At 49.5% G+C, this 23,308-nt stretch overlaps 1 protein-coding gene across 1 annotated transcript; it reads right to left on the bottom strand.

The window, feature by feature from the left end:
• Positions 1-1,989: 1,989 nt before the first annotated feature.
• Positions 1,990-21,335, bottom strand: SDC4 (syndecan 4). The gene is made up of 5 exons (XM_042801230.1): positions 21,213-21,335; positions 7,135-7,276; positions 6,150-6,202; positions 5,727-5,910; positions 1,990-4,458 (listed from the first exon to the last, which is right to left on the bottom strand). Exons 1-5 carry the CDS (start codon positions 21,294-21,296, stop codon positions 4,307-4,309), a joined length of 615 nt encoding a protein of 204 aa, XP_042657164.1. The 5' UTR covers positions 21,297-21,335; the 3' UTR covers positions 1,990-4,306.
• Positions 21,336-23,308: the final 1,973 nt, after the last annotated feature.

Here is a 23,308-nt window from a genome sequence, read left to right as displayed (position 1 = left end):
TTGTCCCCTGTCTGCAGCCACAGGGAGCCAGCTCAGCACCCAGGGGGCTGGGGGATGCTTGTGGGAAACCGTGCCTCCAAGGTGTAGGAATTGTTCCCTCCCAGACTCCACCGTCTCTCTGGGCAGCCTGCGTGTCCTGCCCAGAGAAGTGGGTGCCCTGTACCCCTCCGGAGGTTAGAGGTGGTGGGGACAGGCACCGCCAGCACCAACACTAGTGCACAGCACCCCTGTGACCCATTTGGGCACCTCTCTGGCACGCAGCACAGCACCCACCCCAGCACCACAGCTCACCCTGCACAACAAGGGACCTAAACACCCATGAACTCCACCTCAAAATCCCCCTGGAAGACATAAAGAGGAACAGCAAGGTTACCCTTCATCTTCCAGCCCTTCCACTCATTCCCCAGAGCCCCTCCTGCCAGGGTATGTTTGGGAAGGACAGACCTGCCCCTGGCCCCTTGGACAGCCTGGGAGGGTTCCAGCTATTTTCAAGCCAGGTGAAACAGATCCTCAGGGTTTTGGTTTTAAAACCAGAGCAGCACTGGGAAGAAAAACAACCAAGTGTCATCCCTGGGGTCAGAGCTGAAAACCAAGAATTCACAAGGCATTAGTGCAAGTCACCCCTCAGCTAATGCCAGATAGAGACAGGCTGGCCAGGGAGGGAAGAGGCAGACAGAGGGAATGGTGACAAATCCATCCCAGGCACCACGGCTCTGCAAGGACGGGCAGGCAGCCAGGCTTGTGCTCTAGGGATTTGCAGAGTACATTTGCAAAAACAAGGCGCTTTTACGCTGAGGGCAGTTTTGGAAAGTACACGGGATTCTTGCAACTGAGATGAAACCCAGGAGAGAAAGAAGGGGGAAAAAAAAAAGAAAAAAGACAAACATACGTTGTTCCAAGAAGCACATCCAAAACCTGTCACAGCTGCATGAGGCACGAGAACATGAAGATCACAGGCATACGTCACCAATTTACTGACAAACAGCAGCTCCCACAGAGGGAAGGTCAGGCCTGGGAACACGTGGCTCTGCTTTACTTGGTACTAGAAGCAGATTCTCAGAGGAGTGACAGACCAGGCAACAAGAAGCAGAGCAAGTATTTGCTACTCCCTCACCCTCAACGAAGGAGCCTGTGTACTAGTCCAAATTTGTTTCCTCCATCCCTGCTAATCCTAACCACTCCAAGTAGGAGTTCCCACCAGGGAAAAAGGAATTAGATTTTCTCAAGGATGATAATCCGTTTAAAGGCAGTGCTTCTTAAGACTCGGCACTTTTCCCAGCAAGCAGCCCTGCTCTCTGCACAGCCCACCCTCTCCCACATGCCCAGGGAGAGAAGAGACTGGTTCTGTCCCCCAAGAGCACCAAGCTGTTAGAGCAGAGGGGCTTGAAGAAGCTGCAGCTTCCTCCATGTCTTGCTTAAGAGCTGCTTTAGCACAAAATGGCACGAAGTCACCTGTGGACTTGCTCCCCAGAGCAGCTGATCCTAGGGAAGCTGAAACAGCTCTACCCCCACTTGAAGGCCCACATTAGTTAAACAGGTTGGCTCAAAACTTGGTTGAGTAAGACTCTCTACACTTTGCACTCCTGCGTTTGAGGGCACACAAATGTGCCGCTGTCATCAGGGGACACACAGAAGCCTCCTTGTGTCCCTTCAGGCTGCAAGAGGGCAGCCCTCTCCAAGTGCCATCACAAAACTGATCACCAGAGAAGCGATGGACTCGCCTCCTTGTGCCATGCTGCATCTGTTTTACTTGCCTGAAGTAGCTTCAGTAGCTCCAGAAGCCCAGTAACACTGGTCCTACAGGAGCCGCTTGTGGGTCAGATGCTGAAGACAGCTCAGGAGCAGCTGACAAAGCCCCTTTGAGCTGCAGGCCACTGCCAAGCCAGATCCCAGCGTGCCTCCCCTTTGGTAAACCAAGAAGTTACACAAACACAAGCTCCCTGTTATCCAGCTCTCAGAAGTAATTTCAGATCAGAATCAGTCCAAAAGCCAATTTTAGAAAGTACCAGTTTATTTGAGGAAAAAAAAAAAAAAAAATCAGTAACAGTGGAAAATCCCCAAGAGCAATTACACAAGAGAATCTAAATATCGCAAGAAGCAGACACTGCTCCTGCCTTCCTGGTAGTGCTGTCTGCAGGCAGTGAAGTCCTCCCTCTCTTTCCCACTCTACAGTGAACTCTGTGCAGTTTAGAGCCTGCAGTTTCCTCAAACACACTTATACTGGGACAAAATGAGCAAGTCAACCTGGAGGAGGACCCTTGGGAAGAATCCTCTCACACTGATGTCTCAATACACGGCTGCCCTGCGTCCCCCCCTTCGCCTCCCTAGCTCCGAGAAGCAGCTGCCACTGGCCGAAGCCAAACTTTGTTCTATCGCCTCTATGAATCTGGCCTCAAGCCTACAACAAAGCCTCTGTAAGGAAGCTTCAGGAGTCGATGAGATTTCTGAACAGCCTTCACAACCATCTGGTTTTGTGCAGTCTACCCAGTTACTCAGACTGGGGACCCACACTGTGTGAAACAGAGGCATCGGACACACACCTTACCCTCCGCTCTAGGAGCCCTGGGGGAATTGGTCTAAGTCTCAGTAGAGGTAGGAGCTATGTACACGATATATTAAGAAAGACCCACCGCAGGAGGGTCAGAGCTAGCCATCTATGAAAGCTCAGCGCTCCCAGCTGGGAGGCACCCAGCACAGCGCCGCAGCGGACCCCGCGCCGCAGCCAGACCCCAAACCAAAAAGTTATTTCCTCCCTCCTGCGAGCTTCCAACACCCCCTTCGGAGAGCAGCCCCAGACGGGGATCTCTGCTCCAACTCAGAGGCTCAAACCCAGCGCATCGCCGGGACACGGCCGGAGCCCACGGCGGCTCCCAGCCGCCTGCCCTCGCCCACGCCCGCTGCTGCTCCGGGCACGGCCCTGGACAAACAGCCGTGCCAACGACACCAAGCCTCTCACACACAGTAATGCTGCTGGAGAATTAACTCCAGCCCTCTCACCTTAACTGTATATTTCTCAGTAAAATATATAATATATAGCTCTATAGGACTGATTATAATATATTACAGAGAATATATTATAATATATTACAGGCTAGAAATACTCTCATCTTTTACCTACTTCAATCATATTATGAATCCAATTTTGCATACAGATTAATCCTAGAAGTTATTGCCTGGAATTTTTAATTAAAATTCACATAATAAAGCTTAAATAGTTTTCACAGAGACTCATTATATTAGTGTTTTACCATAAAAAGGATAAAAGATACCAAATAAGAGAGCAGCCATTTCAGAAACTATAAATAATTCTATTAAAAAAAAAATCCTAAAAAAGTTATGGGAAAATCATAAACATCTTTACCCTCTACAGTAGCTGCTATACAACTAGAAGAAACCTGTAACACACTGTAGCTAAGTCTGCTTCAGTTCAGAATATGAATCATATAAAACAAACATCTCTAGAGAAATGCCCGGCCAAAGGAAACACAAAGGGATTGAAAAAATAAATCTGAGGAAATTAAAAAAGTAGATTTTTTTTTTATTATTTCAAAACAATTTCTACAAACTTTATATAAACATTAAGCTATTTTCTTTAAAATTTTGTTATAAAAAAATTCCAACAAGCAATCCTTAAAAAAAGGTAGAAGACCGAAGGCAAGGAAAGGGTGTCATCATAGCCAAACAAAACTGGCTGTCCTGATTTCATGGACTAATGACCCTTGCCTGGGGCAACAGGAACAGACAGAAGTCTCCTGGGGAAGACATTCCCATAGGCCCTTTATGGCATTCAGGGATTTTGAGCCTCTATGGGCCTTTTACTCCCTGATAAGGCAACATTATCTGTAGTGTAAGAGATTCATAAATAGTTCTCTACAAAAATGCTTCACATCAACAGCCTGCTGCAAGACATCTATCAGCAAGGTTTATAAAAAAAGCCATCTTCTATAGAAGCAGCCAATCTGAACACAGCACACTGGATACAAACACATGGTGTTTGCTTCCATACAGTCTGTTTTGTGTTTATATACCCTCTATGAAACCAAGCAGATAATTTGGCATCTTTATTCTTTTTATACTAGCTTTGGAAAAAAATACACTGAGGGGTTTTTTTTCAGACTCTTTGTATTTCATTGGGCCCTTGTTAGCTGAGCAGGATGGGAAGGGTCACATAGGAAGTTTTTTTTCTTTTCTAAGTCGTTTTGAAATTCAATCCAAAAAGAGCATTTGTTCAGCGCATCTCATCTGAGGGCACAGTGTTTCCATACAGTCTGTTTGTCCCTTGATGGGCACAAGGTGCTGCTGAGCTTTAAGCATAGAACTCATTTGTAGGGGCTTTCTTGTAGATTGGTTTCTTCCCAAGATCGTAACTGCCTTCGTCCTTTTTCTTCATGCGATAGACTAAGAGGAGGATCAGGAAGACAGCAAACAGGAGGCCCACTGCCCCTCCTGCAATGAGAGCTGGGGAGGAAAAAAAGAGCATGGAATAAGTCTAAATTCCTGGACAACTCCAAACCATCTGCCACATCTCAAAACTTGCTTCAAAATTACCACCCCCAGCACTGCTCCGAGTCAGCGCTGTCCGTGCGCCTGTCACCATGCATGCTGGCATTTCCAGTGACAGCTGATGTTACTGGAAAAGGCCAGAAACTGCTTTCAGTTCAACCACAGAACAATCACATGTTCCACATTAACCAGTTTGTGTTAATATTCCAGTTTATTGAGAGAAAGAAATTTTGACAGAAAGACATCCTCCCTGTGTGGAGACAACAAAAAACCCACCCAAAAAGCCCCACCCACAACCCACAAACACCACCAACTCCAGGAAAATGGTATAGTTCCGATCTGAATGCTTTAGATGTTAGCTACTTGTATGAGCACACTCTGGGGACTCTGTATTTCAAATTAAACAGCAACACCCCACTACCACCACCACTTCCCTCCAAAAAACACTCCAACAACCAAAAACCACAAACCCACAAAAACACACCAAGATTTTCTCTCTCCTCACACCAAGGGTGGCCACAAGACTTTAATGAAGTTTATCCTTTGCTGTGACACCTACTCACTGCCCTAGATCAGCTTCTTTGTTAGGTGGCTTTGCAAGTCACTCTCCCAGTCCCTCCTCCGACAGGGAGACGGCTGCAGATCGGCACGATGTGCCGAGGTTTGTACTCGGACTGTCAGGCCAAGTGCTTGATGGAGCACGCCTTGAGACAGAACTGTCCCACGTGCTGAGGGGAAGCCAGTCGCTTGGCTTTGCTCGAGACAGAGGTACTTAGATTTGTAGCAGTTGACTAAGTGTTCAAATCCCTGAGAGGGGTTGTTTGGTTCCTGGCAAGGCTCAAAAAAGGCAGGACTTGGGCAGAGGTTAGAAGGAAAACACCTGCATTTGATATGAAAGTCTATGATGTCACTGATTTATGGCTAGATATGCCTCTTGTTGAGGTAGTATCTGGGTGCAGAGCAGCTGCCACATGACTTGTGTGGCCTTTAAGCCAACAGTCAGCTGGCAGGCTCAAAAACAAGCTGTTTATTACCCCAGCAAGGCAAGCAGTAGGCTCTTTGGCTTCTGCAATAGGCAGAAGTGACCCTGCTCAGGCAGTCACAGAGGTAATGCATTTCACTCCCCTTGTCAGTAGGGAACTGCTCCCCAGAGAAACAGGGAACAATAGAAGCCATTTTTATTTACAGTATTAATGATTTATCAGGGCAAGGTGGAGTATTACCTGTAAGAACCTCTGTTCTTTCAAAGATGCTGCTGTTGGCTGTGCTTGCCATGGAGATCTTGTTGGACAGGTTCTCTTCAACAGGTACAGCTTTGTCTGGAATGATTTCATTGTCCACCACTGTGTTTTTCTTCTCACCTTCTATCTTTCTCTCAGTATCTCCAGGGATATAGTTGTCAGATATCTACAGAATATAGACAAACCACACCCATCAGTAAGTAGCACCCAGCCTACTTACAATTGAAAGTAGGAGGGCGTGCAGGAAAAGAAGTTTGCTTAGTGCATTACGAGCACACTGTTCCTGCTCATGCAGTTAAGATTCATCTTGATGCCATGTCTTGCAGGGGGAAGGGTATTCAGAAAGTTTCACAGACAGACCAGTGTAGCTATGTGTTGCTTAAAACATGCAGATGCAATACCTACCACAGGAGTATCCATGGTGGTCAGATATATGGCATCTTCAGAGTCTGAGTAGTCTGCAGGGCAAGGGCGGAAAATAAGTTAAAAAAAGTACACTAAGTTTTCCTCTTATATGACATTTTCCCCGAATTCAGACACTTCCGGCAATACCAGTGACTGCTGACAAACTAGAACTCTAGTTCTCTGCTGACTACAGTTCCCTCTTATCTACTGGTATTTTCACCATTAATGGCTTTGATTGCACAAGACCATGAGATGTAATCATAAAACCAACACCTCTCACATGGGAGGGGTCTTCAGCTGGATCCATTGGCCCCTGCTGCAAATTATCAGGAGTTGCCCTGCAAAGCAGGTCTGCTATAGCTTGCTAAACTAATGCCAATGGAGGGCAATGCTCTCACCACCCATCCCTAAAGGATGGTTCCACAACCCTCTAGTTACCAGATCTGCCCAAACATGTCAGGCACCGATTTCAGCACTTGTTCTTTCCCTTTCAGAGAACGAATGTTCACATAAAGGGGACACTGAGCTACAGAAACTGGTTTGGCCAGAGAGCTTTGCATGTCACAGTTCACTTGAACACAAGTTAGGCCTTTACCTTATTTGGCCTCAGCTGAGATACTAAATTTTAAACACTGCCCCAACAATAGACTTTTTTTTAATTATTATTTTTATTTAAGTTTCTCAGGTCTTTGGAGTTCAACAGGAAAGAGATCCAGCAAATACAATGCCTTTTCACTTGCAGTAAGACAAACTTGGATGGACTCCATCCGTCCTCCCCGAGTGATTCAACATCACAGTACAACCACTTTCACCATTCTCATCTGTGAGTAACTACAATTCACACAGCTTTCTCATCTCCACCTGACACTGTAGTTCCCTCTGGAGCTCTGGCTGTGCACTTAGCCCACTGCTCATGGGCTAGTGCTAGAAGAAATTTCACAGCATCAACTGAGGGAGACCCATTTTCCCCCCTGTCCCCACTTACCTCCAGACCCAGATGCCTCATCTATATCTAACCCATCAGAAGTTACATGAGGCCTGAATTCACCAATGTCTTCATCATCTGGCAAGTCTCCAGAGGCAGGGTAGTCAAGCCATCGGGCATCCATGGTCTCGGTTTCTCTTACCTGTAAAGAAGGGTGGAGAAGCATTAAGTATCAGGCAAGTCCTCAGAAGCATTTCATAGTGTTAGGAGTTCAGAGATTGTGCTGAGCACATCACTTCCATCAGAAGAACATTAAATTCTCTCTACCAAAAGCATTATCTTCATCAGCCAGGAAACAGCTGAATTCCCCTAGAATTTCTCAGAACAGAAGTGAGAGCCAGCCTGGGAGGGGAATTTCCTGAGGGCTACAGATTCAGGAGGTTCACTTGAACCCACAGGGTGAAAATAACACAACAGGATCTTGATCAGGACTTTGTAGCAAAAGCATTCAGAAAATCAGTACCTTCAGTCTGTGATAAGGGGAGATTTGGATTGACATGCTATTCCCAGAGAAAAAGCCTGGCACCTATAGATCAGTTTTTTGCATAGCACCAAAGCCTCACACTAAGGCAATTTGTTGTTTCCTGTATTGAGAACAAGCTTATTTTATCACTCAAGGGTTAAAAACTAGTATGTCAGTTCAGCTGAATTGCAGTGCAATATGGCATGATGTTCAAGAGCACTTGCTATCAATAATGACTTGCCTGAAGGAAGAGCTTCCCCTGCCTCACCTCTTAAAACACACATAAACAAGTTTGTAAAATTAAGGTCAGGCATCCTACAGCCTGATGACTGCACTTACAGACACATGTTAGCAAAATGGCAAGAGAGCCTCCCCGAGAATCAGCTGTTTGGTCACAGTGGCAATTCACACACCAGAGCTCATATGCACTTGGAACTTCAAGGAGTCAAAAGCCCAAACCTTCTGCCCTTACCAAGGTTTTGCCATTTCCCCAGAAGGATTTCTCCTCCCCCCCACAGCCCTGGGGCCAGCCCCACTGAGGGTACCACAGGTATGAGCAATTTGTTTGCTCAACACCAGCCCACAGATTCCAATAGCTCCGGATGCTTCCACAGCCATGAAGTCATTGCCACGGTGGGGGCCTTGACCCCCTCCCCTGCAGCTAGAAGCACAATGCAGATGGATGGGTCCCTTAGCCAGAGGCTAAACTGACAATATTTTTTCATGCTGTCCCCACAGAAAGACTGGGAAGTCTTTCTGAAGGTTTATCCCCCTGGGGGGAGCATTTTTAAAGCATCTTTTACTCCACAGTCCTGTACATCCAAGGGCTCTTAATGCAGAGGTTTACCACGAGTTACATCCTCACAGGGGATGAAGATCAGAGTCTTGTAGGGACAGGAAGAGCTGGGTGGCATCACCTGAGCCCCAGCACTTGCTGCTTCATCAGGGCAGCAGCAAGAGCCTGAGCAGCTGGGATCAGCCTCCCTGCTCACCCAGGTGTGGCCCATCCTGCAGCCCAGCAGTGACACCAACTGATGAATTACATCCACTATTGATCTCACAAGTAAAGGCCAACCATCAGCCACAAGCCATGTGTCAGCTTCCTCTGCCCACAGCCACAGCCCTGCTTCCAGCCCAGGCTTCCCGGCCCATTAGCATACTGGTTTTGCCACAAACAAGGCCTTGTGGTCAGGACAAGATGTTTCTTGTTTTGCATAAGGAGCAGTGGCTACCAGTTGCACTTTTCATTAGCTTATTGAAGCATCTTTGGTTACCCCAGCAACTTTGCTGGAGGATAACCAAATGAACAGCCTAGCATGAAGCGCTGAGGCCAGCTCTCTTCCAAGACACCCCCCCCCCCCCCATCTCTGCTCTGCCCAAACCTGGCACTAGGTGAGGGGAAGGGGGCTGGGGAGGAAGGCCGGCTGGGAAGAAATCCTGGAACCAGGCATTCCTAACGATAGGGATCACTCCCTCCAAGGCAAATTCATTTCAAGATACATGAAACCCAGCCAAAGCCAGACCAGCAGTGGAAACTGCTGCCAGCATTGCAGTAGCTGTTCCCAGGACAGCTTCTGGCCATTTCATCAAGGGGCAGGAAGAGCCCAATTCCCGTCTGCCTGAGCTGGGGCACTCGGACCAGGGGGCACGTTTGCTGCAGATCCGTGTAACCCGCCTGCTGCACCAGGGCAGATCCACTTTGGCAAGAGCCCTGTGCTGAGCCACACCCCTGTGCCAGCTCATGCCGTACTTCATTATGAATCATGGCCAGCTAATGTCCTAATGAGGGCAGCTCAAGAAAACCCGCATTTAAGCCACCGAGTGGCTGGACAGCAGGTCAGCCTTATCAGATCAGCCGTGAGCAAAGCAGTGGCAGCCAGCCACGGTGATTAGTACATACAGTGGAACACACCAGGTTAGGCTATCAGAAAACCCTATTTAAATCAGGACAGACAGTGTTTACACGCCAGAGGACATAACAAGGAAATTACTGACTCATAAGCGTAAATAAGATTATATGGGAGCGTTCCCCGAACTCACTCTTCATCATCCTCTTGTGCAAGGACAGGGAAGTTCCTGGAAGCCACGAGAGTTTCTCAAAACTCTGGGAAACTTCGGTGGGCAATGAGACTCATTTTACAGATTCATCTGCCAGGGAAGTTGCAGGGCTGCTGGGCACCCCTGTACTTACCCTCCAGGTTCAGGACATGCTCTCCTAGGGAGCAGGCTCCTACTGGGAGCTGGGGCATGGGCAGCCCAGGAAGAGTTAACACTGGAGTGCTCACAGGGCAGGTCTGGAGCAGGCACATTCCTCACATGCACACCTGTGAGAGGGCACACAGGCACTTTCACAGACTTAAAAGCAAGGGCTTAGGGCTTCCCAAGTGCCACATGAAGAGCTCCCTGGAGTATTACTTAAAGAGTGAATCCCTTTCCAAGGGGATTCAGTCCTCCCTGCAGCTTCAGTGCCAGGTGAAGAAGCACCACAGAAGGTGCCTGTGCTTCCTCTCAGCTGGCAGGCTGCAGCCAAGAGGAAAAAGCCAGGATAGTGCCGCAGGACAAGTCAGCCCTTGCCAAGTTGTCTCTGGCCACATTAAGCCTAACACCTTCTGCAACTGCCAACTGGAGGAGGGCCCCGGCACTGCCCGGAGTCTGCTTTCCACCACCTGTTATCCCAGAACTGGAGCCAGGCCAGGGACTTGCTGGGAAGAGTCGGACTGGGTGGCTGCACAGCCCCACCTCACCTCGGCAGCTGAAGGCAAGCCCTACTATTAATATGCTCCTCTCTAGGAGAGGTCTGTACAGAAATCAACCTTTCCTGCGGGAGTCTAGTTCCAGGGTTTCCTCCTCATGTTAAGCAGCTTTATCCCCAGTAAGCACCAAGGGAGATTAACCAACACATGGGGAGCAGAAGCTTTTCCTGCCTGCCAGTGGCAAAAACATGAGTTTATTCCCTGCCAGACAGCCAGCACGTCAGGCACGTGAACTATGAGCGTCATTCCTGGAAAAGCTGGGCACAGAGGTCTCATGTTTGAGCCCGAGACAGGCTGCACTGCTGGATGAAGCCAGACACGGCTTGATCAGCTCTGACACAGGAATCGCAGCCCTACTGTGCTCCGTCCCTAGCCCACCCCACTCCATTTTGTGCTCCTGGGCCTTCACTTACAGCCCAGCATACCATGAGCCTCCTCTCAAAGTAAGAGCACCTATTTCTTGAGGCACCAAGCAAAGTTTCTGTCCAATGTGTGAATTTCCCCAGCCACTAGCTAGTTCTGGGAAATAACAAACCCAGGCAGCTCACTTGCCCCAGCCCACACGTCCTCACCACAGTCTTTGCAAACCCTTTAAAAAAAAAAAAAAAAACAAACTCAAATGATGTTTTGGGGCAGAGACAAAGTTTTCCAGACATGGAACTAGCTTTTACAGCTGGCCTTTGTCTCTGATCAAACACACAAGGGTTCATTAAAAGCTTCTCTGAAGGGTCACAGCCAGCAAGCTGCAAAGGGAGCCAAACCTGCAGAGACTCAGGCATCCAAAGCACTGGGAGCTCTTTATCAAGTTTATAACTTTGGCGTGGAGACCCAGCACTTGCTCCTGCATCTCCCTCCCCAGCACTGTGTACACAAGTCTAGGAGTAAACAGGAGCAAGGTGAAAGTCAATCTTTCCTAGACAAAAGCACATGGAGCTGGGCCAGCCTGGGAGGCAGCAGCAGAGGGGGCAGAGGTGTAGAGCTGTTAACTCTTTTTAGCCTGCACAGACATAAATTTAAGGAGCTCCCAGGGATTTTCTCAGGTGCTCTGTACTGGGGGACAGTTCTACACATGACCTCGTTTCACTTCAAGCAGCATGACAAAAATACCATTCCCATACCTGTGCTGTCACGGACAGGTGTCATCTCACACCACCACAATGCACATCTAGATCAGATTAACAAGAAAGGGCTCCTGGCCTCAGAGCCTGGTTATTAAGAGATTCTTCTCACAAAGCCTCCACCCCGGCTCTCATGCTGTCCTGCATTATAAACCAAAGAGAACCAGATCCACCGGGGCATTTCCACTGCAAGGATGCAAAGGTCTGTAAACCACCAAGCCCAAGAGAGGGGATTTACATACAGTTCACTTCCACCAAGCTTTTGCACGAACACACAAACCAGAAAGGTTTTAAAGCTCATGCAAAGCACAAAAAGGAGCAGGGGTTAGGAGCTGAGCTCACCTCCTCAGAGCGTGCCAGCCCCGAAAAAGGAGGAAAGTAGAAGAGCCAGGCAGCGCTGGAAACGGGGCAGCTTAGATTGGTACCAGTCAGCCAAATCGATCTGACCTCCAAGGGAGGGAGGAGTGCAGCAAGGCAATAGGCAGAGACAGCTCTATCATCCCATCTTAATAAGCATTAAAAGAAAGTTATTAGAAGCACCATGAGCTTCTGGCAGAGGCAGGTCCTGACAGACTAGTAAGGGAAGGGTCTGTATTTCCCCCTCAAAGCACCCTTTAGTCTCTCCCATTCCTTCATGCTCTAGTGTAAGGGGGGGAAGTCACTTTTGTCCCAAGAGAAAAGCAAATACCAATATTTCAATCTGCATCACACCTAACTCCTTCAACATATGAGCTGCAGTAAAAAATAATTAAAAAAAAAAAAATCACTTGTGCCAACTCCTTGTGCCCATGCTTGGAGTGTACCATCTTACCTCTCGCTCCTGGTCAGTCTGTCCCACAGAATTTGCAGCACACGTGGCCTGCACTGGCCTCTGTGCCAGGAGACAGAAGTTAAGCAGCTCCTATCCAGGCACATGTGTGCATGAGAGGCTCACCCCAAGGCTTCCAGACATGCTTAAACACTACTGTACCTTTGCTCAACACTTTTCAAGCAGTCCTAGAGCAGCAGCACAGGCACTGTAGCTTTGGACAAAGCCAGCCTTGCACATCTACTCTCTGGCAGCTGCTGTGCAAGTGCACTCCCATCACAGTGAGCCGTAAAGGTAAATCCCTAACCTCTGAGGACTAAGTGGGAAATCAGAGACAGAACTACAGGCCAGGGCTTACAAGCAACTCCTGGCTAGCAACAGGGGATAGCACTGCATCTCCAGTACCCCAGAGCAGTAACTGCATGCTAGCTCTTTATGCCTCTTATCAAAAAGGGAAGAAAATATATTTATTCTTTGAATTGTGCTCAGTAAAACAGCCAAGGAGCAGGGTCTTGCTTAATAAGCTAGAGCAAGAGCAACATGTAGGCTGATGAATTGCTGGGCTGGTAAAAGCATCACTTATTCAAGGTGACTTGAGAAGCATCCCCTGGCCAACCAGGTATCTGTCTCCCTGCAGCCACATAGCCAGTCCTGGGTGCTCACACTCAGCAGCCCACGTCCTGCGTGGGGGGCAAGCACAGGAATGCACGTCCAGCACTAACAGCCTCAGCGTGGGTCACTCCCCCACTTGCCCCCACTCCCCGTGTGACTCTTTAAGCTGTGTCACCACAAGCAGCTCTCCTGGGGGCTCATGCGGCAGCGGAGGCGTCATCCCCGTGACAATGACACCGTAATCCCGGGCTCTGCAGAGCGACCTGCTGTCACTGTGCCTCCCCTGCAGCAGGGATGAATCCTCCCGGGCTCTGCTTGCTCGGAATAGGCTTCCCTGCACTTACAAAGCCAAACCTCAGTTACCTTTTAACTCGCACACGTTTGCTTACACACAGCCTGCTCTCTCCAGACCACACCATTCACACGTGCCTTTCAGGCCATGCCTTAGGAGCAAGGAGGAGGAGGACAGAGAGATTACAAAGGAATGAATTCTTGTTTAACTGCTCCTGCCTGATTATCAACCAAGAGAAAAGCCATAAAGATTGAGTCCTCTGCCAGGCAGGCACATGCTGGGATCTGTTCACTGCAACAGTGGCAAAATAGCTGCTCCAAATACTCAGTGCCCAGCTCCAGAGCCCGATGGAAGGAGAGGACTGCTTCCCCCTCCAGCTAGAGGAGATAAAGCTCAGCAGGCCGTTGCAGATGGCTGTGTGTCAATCACTTGCCCTGAAGCAAATAAAGATAAGGTTCAGAGGAAAACTGCAGGAGGGGAAAGCAGGAGCTCTCATGTGACTCAGGAGGAAAACAACTGTGGTAGAGACATTTCACACCCCTGAGAGGCTCTCCCGGACACGGAGAGCGATACACACCTTGTTCATAAAAATGTTATCTTTTTTATGGTATTTATAAACCTGATCCTAGTCATTTCATACACTTCACTGCCCAGGGCTCAGTTCAGAAGTTGAAGTCTATTCAAGGTTAAAAAAAGGAATTCAGTTTTTCCAGCTCACGCTGATTTGCCCTACTCTGTACCAGAAGGCTCCTACTGCATCATCATCTGTGGAAGGAAAAAAAGGCTATAAAGGCCCCAGCAAAGCAGCTTTTCTATCAAGGACAATTTCTCATGCTGATACTTCAGGCTTGGGATATTTCATATATCATATTTCCCCCCACACGCCAGGGAGAGGCCTGCCCTCACTGTCCTTTCCTAGAATACAGCTACACCCCAATACTTCCCTGGACATGCACACAAACAGAATTTCCACTTGGCAAGAAACACGTGACATGCATTTTCAGGACCTTTATGCTCCCTCATGCCTGAGTGTTAGCAAAATTAAGCCAGGCAGACACCCAACTTCAAAGGGTGCCTTTCCTAGCTGGCTCACCATGCAGCTAATCTCAGCTTGTTTGTACAGTCAAGATTCCCAATGCTGCGCCCTACAAATGCTTCCCTTCCCACAATCCAATTTAATCTAATCAGAAGTAGCAGCCCAAAGATTTAGGTTTAGCCCAGGTGGTTAAGCTCCACCGGCACAGTTCTGCTATTTAAAGTTTTGCTCTGCTGGCAAAGCTAACAGCAAAAAATCATAGAAGAGGAAGTTATCAGCACAAAAGCACTTGAGAGAGCATAGCCGTACCACTCTGCTATCAGGCTATACCCATGTAAGTATTTATACAAACAAACATTTCAACAGCACGGATTCTCCTACTTAGCTACAGCAGCAGAGGCTGGGTTTTCAGTGTGGGGGGGTTGTTTTGTTTTGTTTTAAACAGAGACATTCCTGACTTGTGCAGAGGTTGCCTTGCCTTGGGCCCAGAAAGCAGCAGACACGGCATGTGCTGCTGGGGATAACACAGCTGTACTTCAGGAACCTGTCACTCCCAGGACTTTTTCCCCACCTGGAGAGCTCTGGACTCCCAGCCAGGCTTCCTCCCCTCTCCAAGCACGGGCTGAGCCACTGGCAGCAGTTTCCCAGCTCTCCCTGATCACGTCTCTACACCCACACTGTCACAGCCAGGAGCGGAGGGACCCAGCTATTGTTTTGGTCACTCCTCCCTTGGCTCTGCAAAGCCTGCACTCAGCTGGACTAGCAAGTCCTTTAGTAACCAACATGCAGGACCAGCTCCTCGTACGCAGCCTCGGGAAATTTAGAATTAGCGCCAAGAACAGCCCGCATATAAACAGTCTCCTGAAAGATCCTGGCTCCAGAGTCTGCTCCACTGCACGCTGTGGATTTGCAATAAATATTTATCTTGCCAGGGAACAGAGTCTTCCAAGTAAAAGCTCCTGACATCGGTAAAGACTGTATTTCCATCTGGGGGAAGAGTAGAAGTTTCTCTGTTTTTAAGAGGGGGGCACTAGCCCAACAAAACAAACTTCTGCCACCCTCCTAGCACCACACTGGCCAGGATCTGTCCCTCCACCCATGGGTCCCATTCCTCCCCAGGCCAGCGTGGCAGCACCCCATCACACCAGGCACCCTCCTCAGTAACACGGCAGCCGCGCTGCCCTCAGCCCCCTCGCCTTCTGCACCGAGATTTCTGGCTACTGTACCATGCAGGCCATTGCGGTGCAAGGACAAGGCAGGCACTTTCACAGTCATTAACGAACGTTAACATTTCTTTTTATTGCTATAGTCTGACTGCAATGGCAGCTAAAGGGCAGGAGGCAGGGTTAGCCTCACAGCAAGGTAAACGGGGCAAGGTCACACCGCTTTGTGTTCAAGTTTTACAGCAGACAGCATCACAGTTTTAGTTGAACTGTGGTGGAGATGCTTTTTCCCCTTCAGCAGCTGAGGCAGAACAACATCAGAAGAGAGAAATCCTTCCCATGGCAGGCTTTGCTTTCCCTGACAGAACACTATTTGTTTAAGCAAGAAGAAACCTTGTTTTTGCTTGACAGAACACTAGCTGCTGGGGTAACGGTGCTACAGGTCTCCCAGTCTCCTTCCCACCCCAAGGAGTGTCTCTCTGAGATTTTAATTAACTACTTCAATTTTGAAGTTGTCCTAATAATTTGTCTAACAACATCATCTTGGAATTTTATAAGCAGTCTCAGCCTCAAAGGATTTAAGGATAAAACTGACAAGAGTGCATATTTCCAGCAAAAATAAAACTTTTACAAGTATATTTTTGAAGTCAGGCAGCCTTTAGAAATTGAGAGGGATGCAGCTATATCTTATGTGTTTTCCCCTCCTACACTGACATTTTCTCCAAATTCAAGATTAAGTATTTAACCCTGTCTTGTGAGACTTTCCACTCCTTTTGTTTACTTCAAACACTTTCAGTCATTTCAGACAGGAAAACAGCAGTATTTTCTCCCCACTATGCAACTAATTTTCAACTGTATCTGTCTGAAAATGCAGCAGCCGCAGAGCAAGCCAGTGGCTGCTCAAGACAAAGTCATTTTCTGATCTGCCTTTGACAACACCTATTCCACTAGTGGTAGCAGTCAGGTATCAGAGCCTGGTAGCTTTTTTGCCCACCACAGCCACAACCCGAAGCAGATGAGACAAGAGGCTGCAGCGAAGGTGCTCAGTGCCGAGGCCAGCACAGACCATCTACCACGCAACACTAGTTTTGTCACCCCTTCCCTAACTCCGTGAGATCCCCCCCGTGCTGCAGTGCCTCAGCAGTCCGAGTCATTGCTTTGTGTAAGGGCTGGGGCCGTTACTCAGAGGGTGACAGCAGAGTCTGCAGGATCTGCAGGGCCAGGCAAGTGCCAGAAACCTTGAGTCAGGGTGTGAGTACTGGCAGTCATGGCTGGTGGCCATACACAGCAGAGCTGGTCAGAGGCAGCAGCATTTACTGGACAACCATTCAGGCAAATGCTTAAAGACAAAAAAAAAACAGAAGTCTGAACTAGTCTAGAAGTGCAGCCCTAACAGCTCATTAATGTAGGAGCTTTTGTAGGATCTTTTATAGCCCCTCTGAGGAGTAGCTTATTACAAGTTAAGCTCTGTAAGTAGGCTGCCCTGTCTATCTAGAGTCACCAAGCCCTGTCTCATCACAAGAGTCCCATTCTAGTGCAAATCATTGGAATCCTTAATCTAAAGCATTTGCATTCCACCACGTCTCAAACAAACAGCCACACATGCTCTTCAACAGCAGCCCGGAGGTCAGGCATGCGCAGGGTTTGTCCCCACCAGTTTTGTAGTGCTTCAACTGCATTATCTTCCAGTTTGAGGCTGCAAAAGCAGCACAGCCCTGCTGTTGTTACAGAGCATAAAGAAACAAGCTGTACTGAGTGGAGAGGAAGAATGCAGCTGCAAGGATCTATGAGCAGGCTGAAGAGGGTAAATGTTAACTCAAGAGCAAGGAAGTGTTTTGAAGGATGGACACTCGGTTTTGTCTAGACGAAATGATAGCTGGGGAGTTCTGAGGGATCAGTGAGCCACAGTAACTTAAGTAATCTTACAAGTCAACTTAAGCTATTTACATTGCAGACTGTAGAACCACAGTTATGTCTCCTTTATTGGTAAAGTTACTATCAGTGAATTACAAAAATCAATCTGTCCTACTTAATACACACAAAAGGCAACACAACCTAGTCTTAACTTATAGCCAAGTGGATCCAAGCAGCCAGCACCTTTTAAACAGAGCCTTTACCAGCACCAGGAGTCGGATGGAAGGAAAAGTGGCTGCAGGAGCTGTGCTGAAGTTTGCACGCCAAGCAGCCGAAGTCCCTCCTCTCCATCTTCACTCACTCAAGTTAGCTGCTTCCAGCTTGTGGTGGAAGTGGGACACAGGTGTATCAAGAAGGCAGTAACACACCACGGGAAAACCACTGCAAAGTCACATTAGGCTCCACTTCAGGCATTTTAGAGCAGCAAATGGCCTCCCCACCCCAATCATTCAAACAGCTCAAGGCAATAGTAAATCTATTAACAGATGCTTGGAGGGGAGGACTAAGAAAAAACATTTTCGCTGGTGTTGGACTGGATACAGGCATTTGCAGGATCTCAGAGCTCTAAGGCTTTAGGAGACAACAACACAAGGGGCAAGAAAGAGAGCAATTGTGCTGGCTAACAGCCTGAGCTTCCTAGAGTGAATGAGACTGGTGTCATGAGTCTGAAGAGTACCAAGTTCAGCCCCAATTTGCCTCTTGCATAAGCTGTTTGGAAAACTGAACCACAAGGAAGTGCTCTCCAGCATGGGAGCTGGCAGGCACTTAGGACAGATGAGAACTGGGCAGCAGCTCTGTTTCCCTGACTGAGCCCCAAGCGCTGCGGGGGTGACTGCACCCACCCGTGTGGGTACCTTCACATCTACTATGGACAAGGTGCTGGGCTTCAGAGGGACTGTGCACGCCTGAGCTCCCACCCCAGGGGTTGTGCATGCAGTTCAACAATGTACAAGGTGCTAGAGAGGCTATTTCTTTCTACACGTTACAGGCATTTCATCCCAACAGCCAGCTCTGGGTTTAGATACCAGAGGTCAAGGGCTCCTTCCCTTCAGGACCAGGGGACATTGCCTTAGACACTAATTTTGCTGCTCTGTTTCAGGGAGGCTGAAGCAAAGCAAGGATTTGCTCTACGTGTTCAGCTGCCCCATGAGTTTGCCAAGTCAGAAGGTAAAGTAAAACGTGCAGATAGCAATGTCTTGATTTGATTGGGAGGGACAGATGAGAAACTGGGCAAAGAGCAGAAAGAACAGGCCTCGGGGATCAATGGCAGCAGGACAAGCCAAACCGGTTTTAACATTAATAATGCTGCACTACTTTCCAAACACAGCTATCATCAACAAGACACCAGCTTTGCCAATCAGGAGGCCTCCAAGCATGATTGCTTTAAACCAGCAAACAGAGCCTACAAACAGCACGAAGCCTCCTCCTCTCCCTGAGCCAGCAGCTTCTGGGTTGGATTTCTGCTTGTCCACACTGCTAGGGACACACAAAAAAAGATGCGGTGCTGCACAGAGACTTTTTCTGCCTACCTCAAGGCAGGAAAGTAGGACAGGGGCAACAAACTTGAGGTCCATTAGCACCACTAAGGACCTGCTGAGCTCAGGGCTCTGAGCCCTCTTGCAGCTCAAATAGAGGAGCAGCCCAAACAGCACCTCTGCTGCGAAAGAACACCCCTTGCTTCCCCACTGTGCTGCCAGGGGCACTTTTAGATGCTAAAAGCGCAGGGAGAACTTAACAATGCCACTCCGCCCAAGCAAGGCAGACCTCAAATCCTTTATCAACTCCACTGATCCCATGTCTTGGCTGCACTGGTGGCTTTCTGCCCGTCTCCAGCTGCAGGCCCCTAAAGCATCTTCTGCAGGAACCCCATCCCTGCACAGCACAAGCAGAGAGGAGCACCCTGCCCACAGAGACTTTGCTTTCTGGAGCACCCAACTAGCAAGGGCCGGGGACCACCAGGAGACATCAGGCTTCAGCTCCAACCTCCCCCCACCCCATGGGAACCAGGCGATGCTCTCACACAAAGCTGCTGTAACACAACCCACCCACAGCCCGAGCACCAACGTCACACTTCGGCACTGCAGTAAAATTCCCCACCCTCTTACACATCCAAGATTGCTTCACACAGAGAAATCCCATCTACACCAGAAAGCCATGCAAGGGGAAAGGAGCCAAGGCATTTTTGTTTGTACAGGCTTGGGGAAATATTCAAGTACCAAATCACTCTCAAAAGCCATGATCTTACATAAGCACAAGAAATACAATCCCCGTCTTGTTAAGAAACAGCTACCTGTCTTCACCCTGCCCGCACAGAAAAACCAAGCACCACATGCTGTGCAGCCCTGCACGTTTTGGCAGTGCTATTACAAAAAAAAAATAATATAGGAAGAACGCCAACAGAACTTTCCCAAACAGTGTGTCATCCTCGTCTCCTCCCCAGCATCCTGTAACCCAAACAATTTGTTTGGATAAGGCTTTATAGTAGGCCAGCATTACTTCTCAAGCATACACTCCATCTTAGGTAGCTTAAGAGATACAAATACTCCATACAAATTCTATATAAGGATTTACAGAATATATCTGTGCAAAATTTGTTGCCTTTGCAGAAATCCGATGCTTGCAGACCACTCAGTTCCCCAGGGACACCAAGCTGCATTTCATACCAAACATGGTCAATGCAACTTCCAGATGATGTCTGCCCCAAAGGTTTGCCCCTACTAGTTTGGGCCAGCTCTCAAACGAGCTATTCAGGTGCTTAACAGCAGGGATAAAGACACCAGATTAAAGTGGATTTGGGCTGATTTGGTTTTAGCAGAGAGTAGCTGCCAATTACTACAGATGCTCTCCGTGGGAGTTTCCTACTCTACAACCAGCAACCCCCCAACTCCATGCTCCTATTAGAGAGCAACAGAGCAGCACAACCTTATCAGTTCCGATCTGCCCACCTGCCTTCAATCTAGAACGAAGCAGTGTGGATGATTAAACCTAGTTTTGAGAACCCCTGATCCCCTGCAGTTATCTTAATCTCAGCAGTTTTCAGACTAGCAGAGGAATCTGCCCTGACTGCACTATTAGCAAAAGGGACATACACACAAAAACAAACAACAGGGAAGGCAGAACCCTGAAATCTGCTTCACACTGAAGATCCCACATGCATCTCGCTTGAAACATCCAAACTCTTTATATATTTAAGAGACTCTTTAACCTTTCGTGGTAACGCAACGGTTTTCATTCCCCTGTGGGAGCAAGGAAGGTTTGATACACATAGAAAAACACAGGTACTGGCACAATCAAACTCAGGTAAGACTGGAAAGCTTACCCAGCTGCTGTAATGCACTGCACCTATCTAACCCATCACACAGTCACAATAAAAGAGGGATTAAATGACTGAAATCCATGACCAGCAGTTGGAGATCAAAGCTGTAACGGAGAGCAGTTCGTTTCCATCGTGTACCCTTGTACCCTGTACTGCTCTCATTTCCCTTGCCCTGATTCCAGAAGAGTAAGACAAGGCTCACCAGAGCACGGGGTGGGGGGGGAAAAGAGAACGGGAGAGGTGAGGAGCGTTACAGCCGCCCGACAGCTCCGGACAGGGCAAGAGCTCTGCTCGGGCACGACTGGGCCGGGACCGCGCTGCTTTGGCACCAACCGGAGGAAGCAGCGTGCAAGCCTGGAAGGCGGCAGGGGAACCCAAGGAAGGAGCGGGAACTGCCCTATTGCCATTAACCCGTTTTGTACCCCCCGCCCCCCCCCCGCCTTCCCCGGAGGAGAGCAAAGGGGTGGGGGCAGGTGGCCGGGCGAGCGGCCGAGACCCGCGGCCCGGCGAGGAGCAGCCGGGGCACCCCCCACCCCCCGGAGCACCGGGCCGGGGGGGACGGACGACACGGAGCACCCTCTCCCGGGTCCCGGCGGGACTCACCGACTCGGCGGCGGCGGTTTGCAGGAGGAGGAGGCCGAGCAGCAGAGCGGCGCGGAGCACCGGCGGGGCGCGGGGCTGCGGCATGGCTGCGCGGGGCTGCACGCGCCGACCTGCGGACCGGGCTCTGGCCGCCTCCCGCCGCCGCCGCCGCACTTATAGGGACGGCGCGGCCCCCGGGGGGGGCGGAGCGCGGCCGCCGCCGCCCGCCCCCTCCCCGGGAATGCCCGCGGCCCCCGCCCCGCCACGGGCACCCCCGGGGCCGCTGCCCGGCCGGTTTCCGAAGCGGTTCGGCCCTGCTGCGAAACGCGGGAGGGGGGGGCCCTGCGGGGCTCGGGGCCGGCTCTGCTGGGCGTGTGGGTCGTGGCGTGTGTGTCCCCCCACCCCCGTACAGCCGGCGTGGCCGCAGTCACCAACTTATGGGAAGAGGGGGAAAGGGGGGAAAAGGGGGAAAGAGGGGGAAGGGGGAGCGGAAGAAAAAGAGAGAAAAAGTGAGGGGAAGGTGGAAGGGGGGGTAAAGGGGGAAAGGGGGGAAGAAGGGGAAGGGGGGGGAGAAGGAAGAAAGGGAAAGGGGGTGAGAAGGGAAAAGGGAAAGGGGGGGGAGAAGGGGAAAAGGGAAAGGGGGGCAAAAAGGGAAAAGGGAAAGGGGGGCAAAAAGGGAAAAGGGAAAGGCGGGGAGAAGGGAAAAGGGAAAGGGGAGCGAGAAGGGAAAAGGGAAAGGGGGGGGAAGGGGAAAAGGGAAAGGGAGGGAGAAGGGAAAAGGGAAAGTGGGGGGAGAAGGCATACAGCATCTGCTTTTGCAGCATTTCACAAGTGACAGTCTCACATTTACAGAAAACCAAGAAGGACTTTCTGTGACTCGCAGCGTGTCATCACTGTGGTTATCAGACAGGGTGTTGCATCACACGCTTCTTGTTGGAGATGGAAAATGAAACCGCTCCATCTGTTTTCTCTGTAAGTGGCAAGTGCAAAAAACCCACACAGATAAAAAAGGGGAAAACCCCAACAGCACAGTTTAACTATTTCAGTTTTTATTCCCTCATTCACAACATTGCCTGACCATGAGAATTCCATTTCAGCCCCTTAACAACCCGAGGTGCACCTGAACTACCATACTGGTACACCCTCTGCATCAGTTCCTCGTTCATGCTGCAGTCACATCCGTTTGCACTTCGGCTTTAGTTTGTAGAGAGCAAAATATTTTCTTAACAGGGAAGCAATGCACAGACTACAAAGCGTGTGTGCCATGATCCCCTCTGCCAGGTACAGATGCAAACTCTGCAGGATCAGAACCATCTCATCCCGCTCCAGCACTACAAAGCTACCCCGAGAGAACTTGTAGCCTTCCCCCATCCCATCTTTAGCATGCTAACGCTCAAAACAAAAAGATCCCTAAGGTAAAGCAGCCTTCCTAACTGCCCATTCCTTTGGGAATAAATAGGTACAGAGGGTGTGAGCTGAGGTCAAGAGGTCTCCTCAGTGTTTGTTAGAACCATGCCTGCACACATGACTGCTGGCAGGAGAATCTCCTGGCAACACCATGCTGAACTGGCTGTGGAGCTGGTTGGCATCATATGAAGTGACAAGGAGTGATGCTCAGGGTCTAAAAAAAAATAATATCTGAAGGCAGCATACATCCAGGTAAGGGTAGGAACCAGGCTGGAGGAGGCTGTGGTGGAGTTTCCTGTAGCACGCGACCCTCTGTGCTCAGGACAGTTGACGTATCACTAACCCTCTAGTTTACCTCAGCATCCAAAGCCACCAAGGACGCAAGGGAGGGATCTGTGCTGTGGGATGGGTTACTACCCTTCCTCATTACCCTCACTTCATCACACAGAGGAGCTGATGAAAGTCACTCCTGGTGTGGCCGAGGAGCCCAGCTCCAGTGAGTCTCCAGCTCTGGACACCCAGCAGAGGCGGGCAGCAGAAGATGGAGAGGAACAAGAGTGCATGGGCTGGGTCAAATGTGCAAAAACTCATCCATATCATGACAACATCTGCCAGCCAGGAGACAGCCTCAGCGGCACAATGTGTCCAGAAGCACTGCAGTCCTCCCTGACCATCTAAACGGCACCTGCATTTGTGTGTGTGTAGCCATG

Source organism: Tyto alba, unplaced genomic scaffold (assembly GCF_018691265.1).
Source record: "Tyto alba isolate M040663 unplaced genomic scaffold, T.alba_DEE_v4.0 Super-Scaffold_33, whole genome shotgun sequence".
Taxonomy (NCBI): Eukaryota; Metazoa; Chordata; class Aves; order Strigiformes; family Tytonidae; genus Tyto; species Tyto alba.
This window is presented reverse-complemented; position numbering and strand designations above follow the sequence as displayed.